This window comes from Pan paniscus, chromosome 9 (assembly GCF_029289425.2).
Source record: "Pan paniscus chromosome 9, NHGRI_mPanPan1-v2.0_pri, whole genome shotgun sequence".
Taxonomy (NCBI): domain Eukaryota; kingdom Metazoa; phylum Chordata; class Mammalia; order Primates; family Hominidae; genus Pan; species Pan paniscus.
Genome location: NC_073258.2, coordinates 102,786,112 through 102,808,539, shown reverse-complemented (window position 1 = coordinate 102,808,539; position 22,428 = coordinate 102,786,112). Strand labels below are relative to the sequence as shown.

General features: G+C 37.9%; 2 protein-coding genes across 5 annotated transcripts in view; one reads left to right on the top strand and one right to left on the bottom strand.

Annotated features, from left to right (window-relative positions):
• Positions 1 to 6,948: 6,948 nt before the first annotated feature.
• Positions 6,949 to 22,428, bottom strand: part of CEP126 (centrosomal protein 126) — an 83,474-nt gene continuing 67,994 nt past the window's right edge. For 2 of the 4 annotated variants that reach the window (XM_003828390.6, XM_034933588.3), the window contains 3 exons: positions 17,957 to 18,166; positions 12,133 to 12,197; positions 6,949 to 7,380 (listed from right to left, as the gene is read on the bottom strand). In XM_003828390.6, coding sequence (XP_003828438.3) covers positions 7,336 to 7,380; positions 12,133 to 12,197; positions 17,957 to 18,166 — 320 coding nt within the window. In that variant the 3' untranslated portion in view covers positions 6,949 to 7,335. Of the gene's footprint in view, positions 7,381 to 12,062; positions 12,198 to 17,956; positions 18,167 to 20,146; positions 21,864 to 22,428 lie in introns of those variants that run through there. The other 2 variants (XR_010113487.1, XM_034933586.3) reach the window with 2 other exon arrangements.
• ANGPTL5 (angiopoietin like 5) overlaps positions 7,355 to 22,428 on the top strand; it is a 107,326-nt gene continuing 92,252 nt past the window's right edge. The window contains exons 1-2 of the mRNA XM_055094781.3: positions 7,355 to 7,497; positions 9,257 to 9,433. The gene's annotated coding sequence lies outside the window, so the exon portion shown is untranslated. The remainder of the gene's footprint in view (positions 7,498 to 9,256; positions 9,434 to 22,428) is intronic.

Below are 22,428 nucleotides of genomic sequence, written 5' to 3'. Positions count from 1 at the left end.
TGTATAATCCATATCAAGTGATATATATATATATATGTAAGTGCTTAATACATTAAAAACTATCCAATGTATGTTTTAATTTTTTCTATAATTACAGTGATAATTGTTCCAAACCCCAAATTGGGACATTTAGTATAACAAAAGATTTTAAACATTTTGAGAATTTAAAACATTTTAACTTGTTATTTTGAAATAACGTTAGATTTACAGAAGAGTTGCCATAATGACACAAAGGGTTTCTGTGTACCTATTACCCAGCTTTTTCTAATGTTAACATCCTACATAACCAGGTACAGTTATCAAGACTAAGAAATGAATATTTGTATATAACACTATTAACAAATGACAGACTTTATTAGAATTCTACCATTCTTTTTAAAATGAATATCCTTATTCTGTTTCAGGGTCCAATCAAAGATGTTATGAAACATTTTGTGGTCATGTTCTTTTGTCTCCTCAGACCTGTGACAGTCTCTGTCTTTCCTTCTCTTTCATAACCTTGACATGTTTGGAAAGTCCCTCAATTTGAGTTTGTGTGATGTTTTTCTCTTGATTAAATTGAGGTTATGAAGTTCTGGGAAGAACACAGCAGAGGTGATGTAATCTTCTCAGTGCATCGTATCACATTATATCAGGAGGTACAACATGATATTGACATGTCTTTTTATTAGTAATTTTAACCTTGATCATTTGGTTCAGGTGATATCAGCTAGGTTTCTGTACTGTAAAATTACTTTTTTCCCCTCTTTGCAATTAATACATATTTTATGGGAGATACTTTGAGGCTCCCTAAATACCCTGTTTCTTCTTACAGTTTTTAACAAATGTTGGCAGTCATTTGTGGATCTTGCTTGCAACAATTAACTGTGGTTTTCTAATAGTGATCTTTATATTTCTCTAATTTCTTCTACATTTATTAATTGGAGTTCTACTGTAAAGAAGAGTCATTCCTTCTTCCTCATCTATTTATGCAATCATTTATTCATATCAGTATAGGCAGGTGTAATTTGTTCAAATTGTTTACACTTACCTTCTCAAATTGTAACAGCTTTGACATGGGGAGCTCTGTCAGGTTGGCTCCTGTACCTTTTTGGAATGTCCCCATTTTATTTATTTATTTATTTACTTATTTATTTTGAGACGGAGCTTTGCTCTTGTTGCCCAGGCCAGGGCAACCTGGCTCCTGTGTCTTTTTGGAATGTCCTCATTTTATTTATTTATTTATTTATTTATTTATTTATTTATTTATTTAGAGACAGAGCTTTGCTCTTGTTGCCTAGGCCGGAGTACAATGGCACCATCTCAGCTCACCGCAACCTCCGCCTCCTGGGTTCAAGCGATTCTCCTGCCTCAGCCTCCCGAGTAGCTGGGATAATAGGCTCCTGCCACCACGTCTGGCTAAGTTTTTCTATTTTTAGTAGAGATGGGGTTTCTCCATGTTGGTCAGGCTGGTCTCAAACTCCCGACCTCAGGTGATCTGCCCGCCTCGGCCTCCCAAAGTGTTGGGATTACAGGCATGAGCCACCTGCACCCAGCCCATTTTTATTTATATTTAATTTAGTACATCCTTACTCTGTATCTTGCATTTTGCCTGCCCTAGCCCTGGATTCAATCACTTCTCTAAAAGCCCTGGATCCTTTTATTAGAGAATGGTATTTAGAAACCAAGATCTGGGTGTGAAGTCTTTTGTGTGTCAGATCCTGTCAGCAAAGACGTATATATATATATACATATATGTACTAACCTATGTAGACACACATATATTTCTGTATCCATGTATCTGTATCTATATTTTTAAAATTATGAATTTACGCTCATATGTTGTTTTTAAAATTTTAAAAATTATTTGTTTAGAGACAGGGTCTCACTTTGTTGCCCAGGTTGGAGTGCTGTGGTGCAATCATGGCTCACTGCAGCCTTGAACTTCTGGGCTCAAGTGATCCTCCTGCCTCAGTCTCCCAAGTAGCTAGGACTACAGGTACATGCCACCATGCCTGGCTATTTTATTTCAATTTTTATAGAGACTGGATCTTGCTATGTTGCACAAGTTTGTTTCAAATTTTGGCCTCAAGCAATCCTCCTCCCTCGGCCTCCCAAAATGTTGGGATTATAGGCGTGAACCATCGTGCCTGGCCTTGGTACCTTATTTTTGAGAGCCCCCAGCTAAATTGGGGTTCCAATATCAGAGTAGCTAGCAACCCTACCCCAACAGGATATGAAGGGGAGATGGATGTGGGTGTTTACAGTGTGCCTTTCATGGGATACTTCTTTTACCTGGAGGATGGCCTAAGTCCTAGTTGCCTGACCTGACTGGGGGTCCCTCACATGGGAAACTTGTTTATACTGGCAGATGCCCTTGTGGCTCTTGTCTGATCCATGTCCAGTTTATGCCTGCCTGACCATCACTTTGGCACTGGGAGTTCAACCTTGTGCTCTCCCTGGTGTCCCCTGGTTCTTCAGATGGAAAGCACAAATTCAGTACATCACCACAATAGGAAATAAGTTCAAAGATTTTCACTTACAGATCCTGGGCAAGGAGGGCATAATGAGTCAGGAGGGCAGTCCTCTGTCCCCAGGTCATATGGGGCAGAAAGGAAGAGGCAGAAAGAAAGTGTGTCTAGCAGCATGTCTAAGGGAATGGAGTGTGGGCCACTTTAATAGGCAAATGTCTAAATGGTCCATTTAAAGAGAGGCAGGAAAGCAGGGAGTGCAGTCCGCTAGGCAGGAGAGATCCCTCTAAGTTCTTGTCACTGGCCACCAACTTGAGCCATCTGGGTGTAATGTAGAACTGGAAATTGTGCCAAAGATGACTGAGCCCTGCTTTGGTATGAGAAAGTTAAACTTGTATTCAAAATGGATGCTGAGCAACATAAAATTGTAAGAATTCTCTATATATCTCCGACATCAATCCAGCACCAAAAGTTTTATTCTAATATTCCCCCTTTCTGGGAAAGGCAAAATAATAGAAACAAAATCCAGATCAGTGGTTGCTCAGGGCTGTATGAAGGAATTTTTGGCATGATAGGGCTGTTCTGCATGGTACAGTAGTGATGGGTATACAATGCTATGCATATGTCAACACCTACAGAATTCTACAAAGAGTGGATTTACTGTATGCAAATAAGAAAAACATCCAGGATATTGGAAGAATCCAACATGGGATACAGATTGTGACAAATGAATCTAAACTGTATTAAAATTATTCACTTGGTAAACTATCACTCCTGTAATCCTAGCGACTCAGGAGGCTGAGATGGGAAGGTGGTTTGAGGCCAGGGGTTCCAGTGTAGCCTGGGCAACACAGTGAGATCCTATCTCCAAACAAAAAAAAAAAAGAAAAAGAAAAAGAAAAAGAAAAAAAGCTAGGCATTGTCGTGCATGCCTTTAGTCCCAGATACTGGGGAGACTGAGGTAGGAGGATCTCTTGAGCCCAGGAGTTCGAGGCTGCAGTGAGCTATGAGTATGCCACTGCACTCCAGCCTGGGTGATAAAGTGAGACCCCCAACTCTTAAAAAACAAAACAAAAACCCACCACAGTGAAGGGGGTAGAGAAGAAGGAACTGGCTTTAGTGACTTTGGAAAACAGTTTGTTGACTGAATAAGTAAGATTGGGGATGAAAAGAATGATATAAATGCTGTACTTTAGTTAGAAATCTGTTTCTCCTAGGTATGTGGATTAGCAATTCTGAAGCAAATTTTCATGTATACTACTAGAGTTAAATTAGTGCCTGTATTGTGGCTAATGAGTGTCAGGTTTCTCAATGTCAAAGAAAATACAAACAAACATTTTGGGAATTTTTATATTAAAAATTTACAGTTATAAAAGCCAAATCACATTTAGTTATATATTTAATGAATCATTTTTATTGTAAAGGGTAAATTACATGAAATTGACAAAATTTAGTCCATGTAATATCTATCAAAATACATACATGTAAGTGTGTGTATATTTATATATGTATACAGTACAGTTTTCACAAAAAGCTTCAACATTCCTAAGAAACACAGACATAGTCATTCTGGTACAATATGGATTTAAAATAAGTTCACGGTAATCCTTCCTGATGCCAATTTTAAAATGAAGACCGTCTAAATTTTTCTGACCAGTTATTAGTTGCCCTGCCTCTCGGAAATGTGTTTAAACTTTTCTTTCAATTATTTGATACCTTTTGCCCAAGAGATTACTATCTCTCTCTTTTTTTTTTTTTTTCTTTTGAGACAGAGTGTTGCTCTGTCACTCAGGTTGGAGTGCAGTGGCACAATTCCTGATCACTGCAACCTCTGCCTCCCAGGCTCAAGCGATCCTCCCACCTCAGCCTCCCCAGTAGCTGGGACCACAGGCGCATACCACCAAGCTTGGCTGTTTTCTTTTCTTTTCTTTTCTTTTCTTTTTGTATTTTTAGTAGAGTTGGGCTCTTGCCATATTACCCAGGCTGGTCTTGAATTCCTGAGCTCAAATGATCCACCTGCCTCGGCCTCCCAAAGTTCTGGGATTACAGGTGTGAGCCAGCACGTCCAGCCTGAGATTACTCTCTCTTATAAGAAGTTTCATAAGTTTTTCCACTGAGGAAAGTGATGCTTGTTTGATTTCCTCTAAATTTACTTCTTCACATTCGAAAGGAGACTCTTTTCTTCCTTAGAACTTGAAGATTCAGTGTGAAAGGGCATTTTTCTTTCTTATATTATTAAAAAAGTTATTTTTTAAAAAGTAACATTTTTATTTTTATTTTATTTATTCATTTTTGTGAGACGGAGTCTTGCTCTGTCGCCAGGCTGGTGCAGTGGTGCAATCTCAGCTCACTGCAACCTCTACCTCCTGGGTTCAAACGATTCTCCTGCCTCAGCCTCCTAGTAGCTGGGAGTAGAGGTGCGTGCCACCATGCCCAGCTATTTTTGTATTTTTAGTAGAGACAGGGTTTCACCATGTTGGCCAGGATGGTCTTGATCTCTTGACCTCATGATCTGCCTGCCTTGGCCTCCCAAAGTGCTGAGATTACAGGCATAAGCTACCGTGCACAGCCAACATTTTTATATTTTATATACAGATGGGGTCTTGCTACATTGCCCGGGCTGGTCTCAAACTCCTGGGCTCAAGCAGTCCTCCTGCCTTGGCCTCCAAAGTGCTAGAATTACAGGCATGAGCCACTGTGTCCGGCCAAAAATGTTAGTTTTCACGTTTATAGCATGCAAAGTGCTATTCTCTTCCACTTTAATTCACAAAGGATCTTTACTCTATGTCTTCCCACATTTATCACTTTTAATGAACCCACCCTGTATCTCCTAAAATTCTGGAGGAGTCATGGGCAGAATTACATAAGAATTCTGGTCATATGACAGTTTCATAAAAGGACAATATCATAATGTGCAAGTTCTAGTAAAATGCAAATCTTATCTTGTTTCACCAGCTTACTATTTAGGCTTTTTTTTTTTTTTGGCCTATTCTGACTTTGGATTTTAACTATTTTCAACTATCTTTTTGCTTGTAGAGGCATTCTTTGGTTCCTAAGAGGTATTAAAGTGAGGGATTACTAACGGTGAAGCTACTTTGGCATGCAGGATGCTGCTGTGTACATATATACTAGTGTATATGAATATAAACCCTTGTCTTTTTTTTTTTAATAAAAGTGAGTTTTCATCGGAGGTGCTTGGAATGATTCACAAACAACTTGGCACACTCTTCTGGCCTGCTTACCCCCATTGAAATGTTATTTTATAAATTACATCTTAATTCACAGAATTTTTTCTTGATAGTATAAGAAATTCTCAAATATTTTTTCTTGATAGTATAAGAAATTCTCAAATATTTTCTATAGGGGCACACAACTTTCTATTTAAATGTCTAAGAACTAAATTTTCTGTCGCCTTCCGAAATCCTATTCTTAAAATTAAAAACATAGGAAAGCACAAATGTTTCCTTCATTAGGTCAATTTTTTCACTAATTTCTGCATTTAAAAAGCGAATTCTTTTCCTGTTTGTCCTCATTTCATCCAGTCGTTTTCATTTCTACTAACATGGTGTGGCAGAAAGAACACGGGTTTTGGAACTAGATAAACCTGAGTTTGAATTTTGATTCTGTCACTGTAGGTAGCTATGTGGCCTTGGCTCAGTTTAACTTCTTAAAGCCTCCAGTTTCTCATCTCTAAAGCGGAGACAAAAACACCCATGGTTTGGGTGGCTGGTCAGATTAAATAAAAAATATATGCACAAAATTTGGTACATGGTAGGCATTCAACATGTTAATGCATTTCTCACTACATCAAGTGTTTCAAAACTAATTATATGGAGGAACCAAAATTTAGTAGTGTTATTAATAAAAGGCCACATGTTTTCTTAAAACTCTTAATTTCTAATTTTGATTCATCACTTTTTTTTTTTTTTTTTTTTTTTTTTTTTGAGGCCGGGTCTCACACTGTCACCCAGGCTGGTGTGCAGTGGCGAAACACAGCTCACTGCAGCCTCAACCTCCCAGGTTGAAGTAATCCTCCTGGGCTCAAGTAATCCTCCCGCCTCAGCCCCCCAAGTAGCTGGGAATACAGGTGCACGCCGCCATGCCTGGCTAATTTTTGTATTTTTTGTAGAGACAGGGTTGCCCAGGCTGGTCACGAACTCCTGAGCTCAAGCCATCTGTCTACCTCGGCCTGCAAAGTGCTGGGATTACAGGCATAAGCCAACGGCCCTGGCTTGATTCATGGCATTTTAATGAAAAATTTCATGTTTTTTCGGTATGCCAAAGTGCCATGTATGAAATTTGGAAGAATCGATGTAATTGTACAGCCATAGGAAGGCCTCCCTTCACCATACAAAAAGGTAACCTTTGCTCTGTTGCTGCCACCAAGGGCCATTTTGTGGGATGTGGTAACTTTAAGAGTATTTATTACAATTAAAAAATCAAAATATGCCATACTTCATAAACATCTTATCAGTAAGTTAGAGGTTTAATAAAGAGGTTCAATAAACAGAAATTTTATTTAACATATATTTCAACATGAAATCTATAAATTGCAAAGGAGCACTGTGAATTCTTTGGAAAAACGTTTGTTTGCTCTACTCACAAGCTTCATCCTTGTGGCATGTATTCAGAGCTGGGTTATGTCCTGCTTTTTGTTTAGGCAGGCATAATGTCTTTCATGGTATTCTCAGAACTCTGTTAAACTTCACTGCTTTGTTAAATGTCACTGCTCTGTTAAACTTCACTGCTCACAAAATCTGAGTTAGGACAAATGTTCACGGGGGTTGTTGCTCACATGTTTTCCTGTGGCTGGTTTTCACAAAACGGTATGCATCTAGTCCTAGAGAAGTACATGAAAGGTCTTCTTAGATGGATTCTGCTGGAATTATCTCTTGTCTCTGCAGCTGCTGGTTCTATCTTCTCTCTTCTCCTGGAAATCAGAAAGAAGAAACAAGCATGCAAACACATGCCAAAACACTGCAGCTACAAACTAGGCTGACATGTCAAATAGTGGCATATTCAACACATCCTGACATCATTCTCCCAGGTAATGAGTTTAAGATTGCAGAGGACTTTATAGATTATTTACCTCAACCCTTACGTTATGTTCATCAGTACCTTTCTACTCTAAAAGGTAAAATTCCCACTTTGAAAATGTGCAGTTTTACAATATCATTAAAAATTCAGGTTTCAGGCTGAGCACAGTGGCTAACGCCTGTAATCCCAGCACTTTGGGAGGCCGAGGCAGGCGGATCACGAAGTCGGGAGTTCGAGACCTGCCTGGCCAACATGGTAAAACCCTGTCTCTACTGAAAATACAAAAATTAGCTGTGTGTGCTGGCACGTGCCTGTAATCCCAGCTGCTCGGGAGGCTGAGGCAGGAGAATCCCTTGAACCTGGGAGGCGGAGGTTGCAGTAAGCTGAGATTGCTCCACTGTACTCCAGCCTGGGTGACAGAGCAAGACTCTGTCTCAAAAATAAATAAATAAAAATTCAGGGTTCAAAGTGAAATGATAAATTCTAATTTATTTGAACCTGCATTTAAAGCTCTTTATTTAAAATTTTCTTCTAGATAAATTCTGGGTACCAATAAATCTCTATAGTGTTGTATAGCAGAAACGGGAGTTCTTGGGGGTGAGCTTGTGAAAACAATGTCCGACGGAACTAATGATGAAAGGGCCTGGAACCCACATAGTTAGGCACGCCAGAAGGAAACCTATGGGAACATTAGCCCCTGCTTCCCTCTCCAGTTTTTTCTCTCCCTCTTCATCCTGAATCTGTTTCATTTAGTCCTTGGAAGTTCCTTTCTCCTTTTCAGTCTCTGAAATAATATTCATTTGGCTAACTCTGAAGCTTTTTTCAGAACTCAGAATGTTGTTCATTTCCCATATGTTCATATGCCTGTGAAGTTAGTGCTTTTTACACTGATTTATAAGAGACCGCTTATTTTTATGTTTCCTCTATCAGACCGTATCCATCAGGAAAACAAAGCCATTATAAGAATTATGGGACTAAGGTATTTATCACAGGAATTACATTTTACCAAATATAGGAGCTGGGAAAATGAGGGTCTGGAAAAGGAAAATTGAAGGATCAGAGTATATGGGGCAAGGGATAAAAATGTAGCCTGCTCTACTGTGGCGTGCCGGTCAGGATCAGAGAAAGGATGACTAAGCAGGCTGTTTGAAGCACTGGTGTGGGTAAACAAATTGAAGCTTGCAGGGAAATCTGATAATCCAAGCATGCCCAAGCTGCTGAAGTGGAACTATGAAGGGGGAGCTTGCTGGGGAAATCTATGGAAACTGCCGAACATGGAACGACTCTGCTTTTCTGAAGCTACTGTCTTCAGGTCTGCAGCCCAGTGCCTGGTGGTGGGCCTAGGGCTGCTGTTGGTCAGCAGGGCCTGTAGTCATGAAGATGCTATAGAGTGGAGAGGAGTGAGCTGCTGGGCACCTTTGTATTTGTCCATCACTGACTAACCATGATGATCTTCTAACAATAATGGCTTCTGACCACTTCTGCCTTCTTCTTTTGTGGCCAAAATTTCTAACTTAGAAATGTGAATCCTAGCCTTAGCAAAGTTGGCTATTTTGTGCTCATGATGTATTTTTAGAATGTAGCAAAGTTTCTGGCACATAGACGGTACTTAATATTTAATAAACGGAAGAAGAAATGGAAGACCACTTATACAATGCAAATGAGAAGCAAAGCAAAATTTGTCAGAGACATGAAAGTATTTCATAAATCTCTTTCTTGACTATAATAGTTAATTCAACATTTATGTAGTACTGCTGTTTTATTGATAGATTGGTGACTAAGAGAAGTCCAGCAAAAGAAGAATTTGTCAGTGTATGTCCAGTACTGTCAATGGGAGAAGGTACTTGGACTGACTACTTCACTGGCTTTCCTCATCAGTGCAGGCTACACTTTGATCCCCTTCCCCATGAACTCCCAGATGGACAAAGGACAGGGGACCAGGAAGGGTAGGTGACTTTCTTGTTTGTCATCACTGTTTCTAGACCAGTGTTTCTCATCCTTCGCTTCCCATTTGAATTCTTCAGAGAGCTTAAAAATATCTAAATGCCCAAGCTGCCCTCAGGTATGACCCAGGCATCAGTATTTTTTTAAGCTCTCCATGTGATTCCAATGTGTATCCATGTTCATGTTTCTATGTGAAGTTAGTGCTTCACATAGAACTAACTTGTGTTTCAAAGTTAGTTAGCAGCATTGGTATTACCTAGTCTCATCCCAGACCTACTACATTAGAAAATGTATTTACCAAGATCTGTAGGTGGTACAAAGTACACTAAAGTTTGAAAAGTGCTGTTCCAGATCATTTTTACCAGAACCCAGTGCCAAGGCAAAAAATAAAAAAAAAGATTCAGTAATGTCTAGTTTTAACACAGCATGTTCTCACTTGTAAGTGGGAGTTGAACAATGAGAACACATGGACACAGGGAGGGGAACATCACATGCCAGGGCCTGTCGGGGGTGGAGGGCTAGGGGAGAGATAGCATTAGGGGAAATACCTAATGTAGATGATGGGTTGATGGGTGCAGCAAACCACCATGGGACATGTATACCTATGTAACAAACCTGCATGTTCTGCACATGTATCCCAGAACTTCAAGTATAATTAAAAAAAAAAAAAACTCTCAAGACACAGAAAAGATATGGATACTTACCGATGTACACTTCTTAGCAGTTTTTCAATTAGGATACACATCTAAAGTTATTTGAAGATTGGTACACTAATACCTGTTTCTGCTCCCATGACTGATGAAAATACTCTGAATATAAAAATGTTTATATTCTGTAGACAGCCCAGAAATAATGTTGTACTCCTATAACCATCTGATCTTCAACAAGGTTGACAGAAACAAGCAATGGGGAAAGGATTCCCCATTCAATTAATTGTGCTGGGATAACTGGATAGCCATGTGCAGAAGATTGAAGCTGGACCCCTTCCTTATACCATACACAAAAAAATCAACTCAAGATGGATTAAAGACTTAAATAAAACCTAAAACTATAAAAACCCTGGAGGATAACCTAGGAAACACCATCCTGGACATAGGCCTTGGTAAAGATTTCATGATGAAGACATCAAAAGCAATTGCAACAAAAGCAAACATTGACAAATGGAACCTAACTAAACTAAAGAGCTTCTGCACAGCAAAGTAAACTATCAACAGAGTAGACAGACAACCTACAGAATGGGAGACGATATTTGCAAACTATGCATCTGACAAAGTTCTAACATCCAGAATCTTTTTAAAAAATCTTTTTGAGATAGAGTTTCACTCTTGTTGCCCAGGCTGGAGTGCAATGATGCAATCTCGGCTCACTGCAACCTTTGCCTCTCAGTTTCAAGCGATTCTCCTGCCTCAGCCTCCTGAGTAGTTGGGACTACAGGTGCACACCACCACGCCTGGCTAGTTTTTTGTATTTTTAGTAGAGACAGGGTTTCACCATGTTGGCCAGGCTGGTCTCGAACTACTGACCTCAGGTGACCAGCCAGCCTCGGCCTCCCAAAGTGCTGGGATTACAGGCATGAGCCACCATGCCTGGCCTAATATCAAGAATCTATAAGGAACCTAAAATGAATTAACAAGCAAGAAACAACCCCATTAAAAAGTGGGCAAAGAACATGAACAGACATTTTTCAAAAGAAGACACACATGTGACCAAGAAGCATATGAAAAAAAGCTCAACATCACTAATCATTTAAAAAATGCAAATCAAAACCACAATGAGATAACATCTTACACCAGTTAGAATGGCTATTATTAAAAAGTCAAAAAATAGCAGATACTGGTGAGGCTGTGGAGAAAAGGGAATGCTTATACACTGCTGGTGGGAATGCAAATTAATTTAGTCATTGTGGAAAGCAGTGTGGCAATTTCTTAAAGAACTTAAAACAGAAGTACCATTCAACCCAGCAATCCCATTATCGGGTATATACCCTGAAGGAATGCAAATCATTCTATCATAAAGACATGCAGGGGTATGTTCATTGTAAGCACTATTCACAAAGACATGGAATCAACCTAAATGCCCATCAATGGTAGACTGGATAGAGAAAATGTGGTACATATACACCATGGAATACTATGCAGCCATAAAAAAGACCAAGATCATGTCCTTTGCAGCAACATGGATAGAGCTGGAGGCCACAATCCTAAGTAAACTAATACAGGAACAGGAAGCCAAATACCACACGTTCTCACTTAGAAGTGGGAGCTAAACATTGAGTACACATGAACACAAAGACGGGAACAACAGACACTGGGGCCCACTTGAGGCCATGGAGGGTGGGAGGAAGGAGAGGATTGAAAAACTACCTATCAGGTACTCTGCTTATTACCTGGGCGATGAAATAATCTGTACATCAAACCCCTGTGATACACAATTTACTTATTTAACAAACCTGCACATGTACCCCTGAACCTAAACGTTAAAAAAACTTCATATTCTGACCTTTAAGGATTTTTTTAAATGACAGGATATTTGCATAATTCTAATGAACAGTCTTATAATAAAAAGCCAATTGAGGAGAAAACCTCTATAAACCAATCCCAAGAAATATTAATATTAATACGGGGTTCTTACCTGTATTGATGTGTACATAAAATCAGAAGTTTCCTAAAACAAGAAAAAAAGAGCTTCTTCAAATACTTACCAGAAGTGGTATTATTTGTAAAGTATTTTTGATGGATGGGTTTTTGCAAATGGATTCTTGTATATCTGAAATAATTATATCACAATACCAAAATAATTTAGTTACATATATAGAAATAGAAGAATGACTAAAGAATCAAATATTAAATTCTGATGTATCAAAATATTCAAAATTGAGTAAGACACTTTTTTCCAGTCACCCCCAGAAACAGTCTTTATACTTATATTAGGTCCACAAATGGAAGTAATTTGATTAGAAATAATTACATAAAGCTTATGTTGATAAAAGATAATTCCTAGTACTTTGACTATTATATAACGATCTTCATTCAAATATTACGTTTTCTTTCTTTCTCTTTTTTTAATAAAAAATATTAATTTCATCCTTGGAGCCTCTCAGAAAAAAAGAGACGTTTATTTAGTTATTGAGGCATAAAAAATTGAGTCACTTGGTTGCCTTTTCAATTTTTAGATTTTTGTCTATATAATAGCAAGCATCTGAGCAAAAGAAAAATAATTCAGGCAGAATCTTTTACATGAAGCATTTAAATATGTAGAAGTATCAAACAAAAATTTAAAAAATTCTCCAATTATTGACTTAATTTTTTTATTCTTTACCTGCATAATTTTACATCTTAAACTCATAGCCTTAGTTCATGATTGTAGCTCCCTGCTTTTTATTTCTTATTTTTAAATATAGTTTTAATTTTAAAATTAAATTAGAGTATATAAAATTAAAATAGAGTATATAAAACATATGCATATTTTAATGAATACTTATAAAGCTAATGTCTGTGGAACCACCTAGATTAAGAAATTTGAACATTATCACTACCTTGGAAGCTTCCTGTCACTTCCTGCCTCCACAATGCCCTATGGATTTCATTTCCTTCCTTCACCCAAAGAGGTAACTAACCCACTACACTGCTTTGTTTCTTTGTGATTTTAGCACATATTAATTGCAAGGATGCAAAATAATATTGTTTAGGTTTATCTGTTTTTAGACTTCATATAAATAGAATTGTACTGTCTTTATTCTCCTGTGATTTACGTTTTTTGCCCCAAATTATGTATTTTTAGATCCATCAATGATGATGTGTGTAGCTGTAGTTAATTTTCTTTTTGTTTTTTCTCTTACTGTTTCAGTTTGGAAAATTTCTATTGACCTATATTCAAATTCACTGATTCCTCAGTGGTGTCTTGAGTCTAATGATGAACACATATAAAACATTTTCCATTTCTGTTACTTTTCTTTCTCACATATCTGTCTCTTAAGAGTTTTCATTTCTCTGCTGAAATTCTCCATCTGTTCATGCATGTTGTCTATCTCTCTCATGTTGTTCATCTTTCCCACCATAACCTTTAACATATTAGTCATAGTTATTTAAATTACTGTCTGATAGTTCCAACATCTTGGTCATCTTTGCATCTTATTCATTGATTGCTTTGTCCCTTGATAGTGTTTTTTTTCTCTTGTTCTTTTTGTATGTCTCATAATTTTTGACGAATGCTGGATATGGTTTTTGGAATACTAGAAACTGAGGTAGATAGTATTTGTGTCTTGAAATGAGTATATCCACTTCTGCTAGGTCACTGGAGTGTATGTGTGTGTAGGTGTGTGTAGTGTGTATGTGTAGATGTTTAAAAACTTAGTAGGGAATTTGAGCTGTTTGTTTTTTTATTTATTTATTTTGAGACAGGGTCTCCCTCTGTTGCCCGAGGAGGAGTGCAGTGTTATGATCATGGCTCATTGCAGCCTTGACCTCCCTGGGCTCAGGTTATCCTCCCACCTCAGCCTCTGGAGTAGCTGGGACCACAGGTATGTGCCACCATGCCTGACTAATTTTTTTTTGAATTTTTTGTAGAGACAGGGTTTCACCATGTTGCCCAGCTGGTCTCAAACTCCTGGGCTCAAGTGATCTGCCTGCCTCAGCCTCCCTGAGTGGGTTTGGGTTTTGTTGTTGCTGTAGCCGACTACAGTAGTTACTAACATTACTAATTTCAAATTCCACTGGTGTTATTCTGTACTTATGCAGGGGTCTTGGAGAGTCCCCCCACCCCTTGAAATGTTCCTGTTCTGCCCCCATGTTTTGGCCTTCCTGCATGTGCGCACAGTAGAAGGGATCTCTCTCTATGCTCTTGCCTGTCTCTCAGTAGTAGATTTCTATTATTTGTTACTTGGTACTTGCTGATCTGGTGGTGGGGAAGTACGGTAATTTTTCTGTTGTCCTGGTCCAGGCTCAGTCTTAAGCAGACCCTGTGTGGCCTCTCTTTCTCCTGCTCCTCCTTCCCATGACAGTTAACTTTGCCTTCTATCTTTGGCAGGTTTTGTACAAGAGAATTTTAGACCCTCCCACCAACAGTAGGATACCTCTAATGGTTTTGGCCCGGGAATGTGTCTTGCTCCTCTTCCGGGGGTAGAGGCTTTTTTCCTTTACTGTTTCGCTAGCCCCAGTAAGTCTTCACCTGTGCCTTGAGAGCAATCAAGAAGGTACGCTGCCTCTGTCCCAGATGGCCTTTATTCTGCAGGGGGAAATGTTCTGTATGGGGGGGCGCTTCATGCCTTTCCTACAGCAGTGGCTGCTGCCCTTTGTCAGGCCTGCACTACTGAGGAAGGGTTTCTCTTGTCTCCTGCTCTGCCTCCTATTTGCCTCATGAACACACACTCAGTGTAGATCCACGGAGAAGAATCTGAGTAGGTGTGAGGTTCCCTTGTGCCTATGGCTCCCAGTGGTTCTACATCCTCATAGTAGTCCACATTCATCTTTTAGCAATCTGTTGAAAATGTAAACAATTTCTAATATCAGCTTGTATGGAACCTGACATTTCCCTCTCTCATATTCTCCCATGGGTGAGAAAGTGTTCACAACCTGTCTCTCTTTAGATGTTTCTGTGTTTCCTTTTTGTTTTTGAGATGGAGTCTCACTCTGTCGCCCAGGCTGGAGTGCAGTGGCGCGATCTCGGCTCACTGCAAGCTCTGACTCCCGGGTTCATGCCATTCTCCTGCCTCAGCCTCCCTAGTAGCTGGGGCTACAGGCACCCACCACCACAGCTAATTTGTTTGTATTTTTAATAGAGACGGGGTTTCACCGAGTTAGTCAGGATGGTCTCGATCTCCTGGCCTCGTGATCCACCCGCCTCGGCCTCCCAAAGTGCTGGGATTACAGGCGTGAGGCACCGCGCCCGGCCTGTTTCTGTGTTTCCGTGGATGCTAGGCTGCTTGGTTGTGATGTGACCTCAGCTCTCTAATTGGCTCAAGAAAAGTTATACTTTTGTCATTTATCTTTTATTGTTCTTAGAATGGGATTGATGCATTCTGGCCTTCTACATTTTAGGCGGAAATAGAATCCACACACACAAAATACATACATATAATATGTGTGTGGTTCTGAACCATAGGTGATTTTTGCCACCCGGGGGATATTTGGTAATGTCTGGGAGCACTTGATTGTCATGATAGGGAAGTGCTATGGCATCTAGTGGGTAAAGGCCAGGGATGCTGCTAAACATGTTACAATGCACTAGACAGTCCCCCACAATAAAAATTATCCAGCTCAAAATGTCAACGGTGTTGAGGTAGAGAAAATCTGATAGATACATAAAATATTTCTATTATTGTTCATATCTAAATAATTAGAAATTCCTATTTTTTTTTCTTCAGAATCATGATTTATTTAGAAATGTGTTTCTTAATGGTTATCTTTTGGTTAGTAGATTTCAGGTAAATTGCATTGTGGTTAGAGGATATGGTCTGTGTGACTCTGATCCTTTGAAATGTGTTAAGGCTTGTTTCATGGTCTTATACATGGTTCATTTTATAAAGGTTGTACGTTTACTTACAAAGAACGTGTCCCTTTGATCAGGTTTGTTAATCATAGTCAATTTTTATACATCTATTTGATTTTTAAAATCTATTCTATCAATTACTGACAATGGTATGTTAAAATCACCCACCGTGGTTAAAAATATTTTATATATTTGAGGCTATGTTCTCAAGTGCATATAAAAATCTTATGTATTTCTTCTGAAGTAAGACTTTGCTCATCATAAGTGCTCATCATAAAGTGACATATATATATATATATACATATACATATATTTGCTGTTAACAAAGTCTCTTGGTTTTTGTCTGAACATATTTTTAATTCACCCCCCTTCTTGAGAGACATTTTCATGTTAAGAAGGTATTAAATTTGAAAGTTACTTTCTCTCAGCACATTGGACATGTTGTCAATATCTCCTGATTTTTTTTCATTGTTTTCTGCCTTTTTGTTGCTGATTAACATTCATTGTGGATGTATCTTAGTGGTCATTTCTTTTTATTTACTCTGAAATGTGTTGGGTTGTTGAATCTGTAGATTGGCATTGTTCATCAAATTGGAAAAGTTGTCAACCATTATCACTTTAGATATTGTCTCTGGCCTTTCAGACCTTTTTATTTACTCTTTTGTGTCTTTTAAGCTCTATATCATATTTTCCATCTCTTTGTCTCTCTAAGATATACTGTGGATAAATTTCTTTGATTCATATTCTAGTTCACTAATTCTCTGTTCAGACGTCTGTAATCTGGTGGTTAAACCACCTACTAAATTTTACATTTCAATTATTATATTTTCAATTTCCAGGCATTCTATTTGGGCCGTTTTTCAAATCTGTTTGCTCTTTCTTTATAGTTTCTTATTCCCTGCATGTTTAAGTTGAAAAATGACTGCATTTCTGCATTTTAAAACTTATTTCTGACAACTTTAGAGCATACAAGCATAGTTATTTATAGTTTGTGCCTGGTAATTTCATTATCTGAATCCTTTCTGGGTCTGTTTATTCTGTTTTGTGGATTCTTTTGATTTTTTTTCTTGGTGCCTTTTTTCATTATGGATTAAGTTATTTACTTTTTTTTTAAATTGTAGGCTGCTCATTTTCCTTGGATTTCACTTGTGATAATTCTTTGAGGACTGGAATATAGGTGCAGAAGATACATAAATGTACTTTTCCCAAGTGTTTTGGAATACTACCAGTTTGGGATCATTCTAAATTAAGTTCTTTGCTTGAGATCTTAAGAACTATTCAGGTAATGTAAGTATGGGCTGTAAATTAGTGTGATACTTGTATTAGACTGTGATTCTACATTCTCAGGGATCATTTTTCCTCTATCACCTGCTCAATACTGAAGTTTAAAAAATGCAAGCCTTTTTTTTTTGTTTTAGAAAAAATTCCCTCTCCCTGCGCTGCCTCCTCTGTGTATGCATGTGTAGTGCACAGCTCTTCGGGTGGCCCAGCTTTATGGTGGAAAGATCTTCTGTGAGACTACTCATCCTGAGTAGGCCTGTTCCCTTTTTTCTATGAGGCCATGGAAAGCAAAGTTCAATTTCACCCCATGAGTTAAATATCCTCAGGACAAGAGCTAGCTGCTGCACTCTCCTTATCTTTTTGAGTTCTTATCTACATTTAGTTATTGGTCTTAAGAATGTCTAACATTCTTACTAGCTCATCACTATATTGCAGGTTTAAAAAATACTTAATCAAGGATTTATGGTTGTTTTGATGGATGGTCAGTATAGATACGTAGCCTGTCCATTGCTGAAACAGAAGTCTATTCATATATTCTGAAAAGACAGATAAGTCTGCCAAAGAAGTTGACATCATCATAAATGATACGGCATACTTGAAATAGTATTCAAATATAGTCTGAATGGTTATGCATTCAGGTAGTTGGTAATATGGATATATTTTGTATTTTTCTTTTCAATTTTTAAATTAAAGTTTAAATTAGAATTGTCTAAGTGTAAATGCAGTATTTCTTATAAGAGGTGTTCTTCCATACTTACAATGTAGTCTTTCATTGAGATCATTAAGGGACTCTAGGATCTTCTGTTCATCAGCTGACAGTGTGCAGATGTTGAATTGTTGAGTTTTATTTAAAGGTAGATTTGATTTCTGTATCTGTTTGCTATTCAAGACAGTCAGAATCTCATCCTCCGGCACTGATGCTTTCACTAAGTTTTCAGCCATCAAAAACTCAGAAGTACTATCTGAAACTACAGAAACTTACATCAGTTATTCTTTGAACCCCTTTTGTCTTTGAGATCAGCCCTTATATATACTTACACATACTTATACATACTTAACTGTCTGTATGTATTCGTATTACAAGCAGAAACCTAGCAAATATCTGCTACTTTGATTTCATTTATCAGGATCCTCTATCTAGCATTTTCCTATCCTTTGTTTTTTAAAAAAGGATATTCAAAATGACGGCAGTGAGTTAATAAAAATTCCCAGAGTATTACTTGAACTAAAGAAAAAAACTATATAATGCAGATAGTTTTTGTCATATGTTTGTTATTCATTGGTAGTACAAAAAAGATGAAGGAGACTGTCTTTATAATAGTAGTTATAATGAATTATAACAAAGTAAGACAAAAAAAACCCTTAAGATTAGAAACTTTGATGATCAGCTAAACAGAACTGACAGCCTAGAAACAGACCCAATTAGATATAAGAACATGTGATCAAAGAAGCATCAAAGATTTGACGGAAGGGAAAGATGATTTTACATATTAGTTTTTTCTTATAAAAGAATCAATTTGGGCTGGGTGCAGTGGCTCATGCCTCTAATCCCAGCACCTTGGAAGTCTGAGGCAGGTGAATCACTTGAGGTCAGGAGTTCAAGAACAGCCTGGCCAACATGGTGAAACCTCGTCTCTACTAAAAATACAAAAATTAGCCAGGTGTTATTATGGGTGCTTATAATCCCAGCTACTTGGGAGGCTCAGGCAGGAGAATCACTTGAACCCAGGAGGTGGAGGTTGCAGTGAGCTGAGATTGTGCTACTGTGCTCCATCCAGCCTGGAGCTCTGTCTCAAAAAAAAAAAAAAAAAAATCAATTCGGAGTTTTACTTCCCACTGTTTGTTTAAACAAATTCGTAAGAAATTAAACACAAACTTAAGGAATCAACCCATTAATTAAAGCAACCCAGAAGAAAATGAAACAAATGTTTCTAAATTTCTGTATTGGGAAGGTTCTTTGACAAAGCTTAAAAGTAATGGAGACATCAGTAAGAAAAGACTAAAACATGTTTATTTAAAGCCAGTCTTCCCTAATAGACTTTACACTTCTGAAGAGCAATACTTTTGTATATTTTGTTCATTACTGTAAATGTTAAGTATTCCTTATCCAAAATGCTTGGGACTAGATGTGTTTCAGGTTTTGGATTTTTTTAGAATTTTGGATATTTGCATACACATGAGATATGTGGGTGATGAGACCTAGGTTTAAACATGAAACTCAGCTGGATGCGGTGGCTCATGCCTGTAATCCCAGCATTTTGGGAGGCCGAAGTGGGTGGATCACCTGAGGTCAGGAGTTCAAGACCAGCCTGGCCAACATGGTGAAGCCTCGTCTCAACTAAAAATACAAAAATTACCCAGGTATGGTGGCATATGCCTGTCATCCCAGCTACTTGGGAGGCTGATGCAGGAGAATTGCTTGAACTTGAGAGGTGGAGGTTGCAATGAACCAAGATTGCACCATTGCACTTCAGCCTAGGTGACAGAGTGAGACTCTGCTTAAAAAAAAAAAAAAGAAACTCATTTATGTTTCATATATACCTTATACACATACCTGAAGGTAATTTAATATGATATTTTAAATAATTTTGTCCATGAAATGAAGTTGGTGTATATTGAACCATCAGAAAGCAAAGATATCACTGTATCAGCAACCTATGTGGATTATCTGTGGTTGTTTGGCATCACTGTTATTCCTGACTCCAAATTTATATCTACTGAAAAGCAATAATGTTCTTACACCTATTCACATGTAAGTACTTAACAGTAAAAAATAAGATGTATTCTTCATACTGTCAGAAAATAATGTGTTCAGGGCAACTAAGCACCACAGTAACATCACCAGAATACCTGTGTCGGCTGTTCAACAACAGCAACAAGGAACAATGGCAGGCTTCCAATCTTACGTATTATGTTACATTTTGACCAAATGGTTACTGTACACTGTATTTTATTTTTTTAGGTGAGAAGAAACATCAGAAGCAGCTGAGGCACAAGGAAGTGGGTCCTCTAGGGATGAGGAAATATTCTGCTAGATGACCTTAAAAAATGTTTCTTCCAGAGACTTTTGCCTCATTTACAATGTTTTTTTTTGTCTTATAAGCCTCTCTTTGATTTTATAAACTGACATAATTTCTTGTTGTTATGAGTGTACGCTGCTCTAGTCGTTCAATAAACCCATCACACATTTTCATCATATTGTCAATTGGCACCTTTTTCTTTTTCAGTGTTAACAATGCCATTATCATCACTTTTATCACAATCATCTTAATTCAGAGCTCTTTTGGCTATTTCATCATTGGTCAGTGAAAACACCTGGAGTCTTATTATCGATGTTAATAACCACTTTGATATCCACTTCTTCCAGCTTACTGATAGACTCTGAAGGTATATTTTTTGCTTACGTAATGAGGTCAGACATAATTTTTTCTCACTTGACATACAGAATCCTTCAGTCACTACCTTGTTCATCATCACTGAACATAGTTGCAGGCCAGAGGCTGTGCCAGGAATGCACAATTGTGTCTTTAGTCCCTGTGTTCCAAGTGTTTGCAACAGCATGTATGCCATCTTTCATGCTAAACTCGTTTTGAAAACCTTCTACATCCACACCTCTGTTCACTGTTGCTGGCATGCTGTTCAAGAAAGTGTTTATATATATTTACTCTTCATCTACCTAAGGATACTCTGGTCACACAGCTGAATTAATGAAGTAATATTTGGGGGAAAGCACGTGGCATAAACATTATTTTTGATGAGAATTTCAGCTGGAGGATGAAAAGAACAGTTGTCAAAGAATAACAAAATCTTGGAGTCATCATTCAATCCAGCTTCCCTGATATAAAATGTTTGTGAAACCAATCAGAAAAGATGTCCCTGGTGATCCATGTCCTTTTGTTAGCACATTAATGGACTGGTAAGAAATTCACTCCTTGAAATCAGTGAGGACACAAGCTTTTGCCTATCATAGCAAATTTACACTTGGGCGTGACTGAGTCATTAGCACATCCCAGCAGTTATTCTGTTATTCTTAATTCTTGTAGGGGCTGTCTCATCAGCTATAGTCAATGTTTTTTTGAGTAACAACACCAAAACAGTGATGTTCATCAGCAACATATACTTGTTCTGGTGTCAGATTTTCATCAGCGATGACCTTGGCAAACTCTTCAATGAATTTCTCTGCTGCTTTGTAATCAGCAGACGCTTGATCACCACAAATCTTTAAAAATAATGCTGTGTCTTAAATTTCTATAACCAGCCTGTTGAATATTCATAGTTCTCTTCAATTTTTAGTTCATCATGATAGATCTTTGCTTGTTTCATGATCAGCATACCATTAAGTGGCATGTGCTCATGCGACGCTGATGGATCCACTCTTCGACTTCATGGGTGAAATCCTATGCAGTGTTTATATGTTTTGCATTAACTTCTGTTCATCTCTTCCAAAGCAGAACTTCAACAGTTTATCCTTCTGTTTCTTCAGGTCATATATTGTGGTCATTCCAACACCATCCTTTTCTATATGACATTTTACACTTATGTTGCTGGTGTAGTTTCTCCAAGTTTGACTTTCTGGGCTATTGATAAACAGAAATGTTTCCTCTTTTTCTTATCACTGCTACCCACAGGGGTATCTTCAGGTCTTTTTGATATTTTCAACAATATCTTTACATCACAAAGCAGAGAAAAAGCAAAAAAATACAGTGAGTAATGCATGTAGGTCTTGGCCCCATGTGGGGCCTCGTGGGGAATCTGCCATTGGTACATGTATCATTTTATTACTCCTTGTGAGCATGCTTACATGGGGGAATCTGGGTGTGCATGGAAAAGATATAGCACAGCTGAAGAGGGTTGAGAGGATCTTTTTTCCCCTTGGGGATGCTAAATAAACTGTATGGTATGAGCTTGTGTTTTAGCTGTGACCCATCATATGAAGTCAGGTGTAAAATTTTCCATTTGTGGTATCATGTCAGGGGTCAAAAAATTTTGGATTTTGGAGCATTTTTGATTTAGAAATATTTGGATTAGGGATATTCAACATGTATATCCAATACCTACTTGTAAGCAGAAGATTAGCTCTCAATAATCATTTATTGAATGAACAGATACAAATTAAAACATATGTGAAAATACAATATAAGTAGAATAACATGCAAGTAGTAATGAAACATCTTCAACTAATATAAGAATTAGAATCCTTGATAGCTAAATAATTTGCAGACATCAGTAA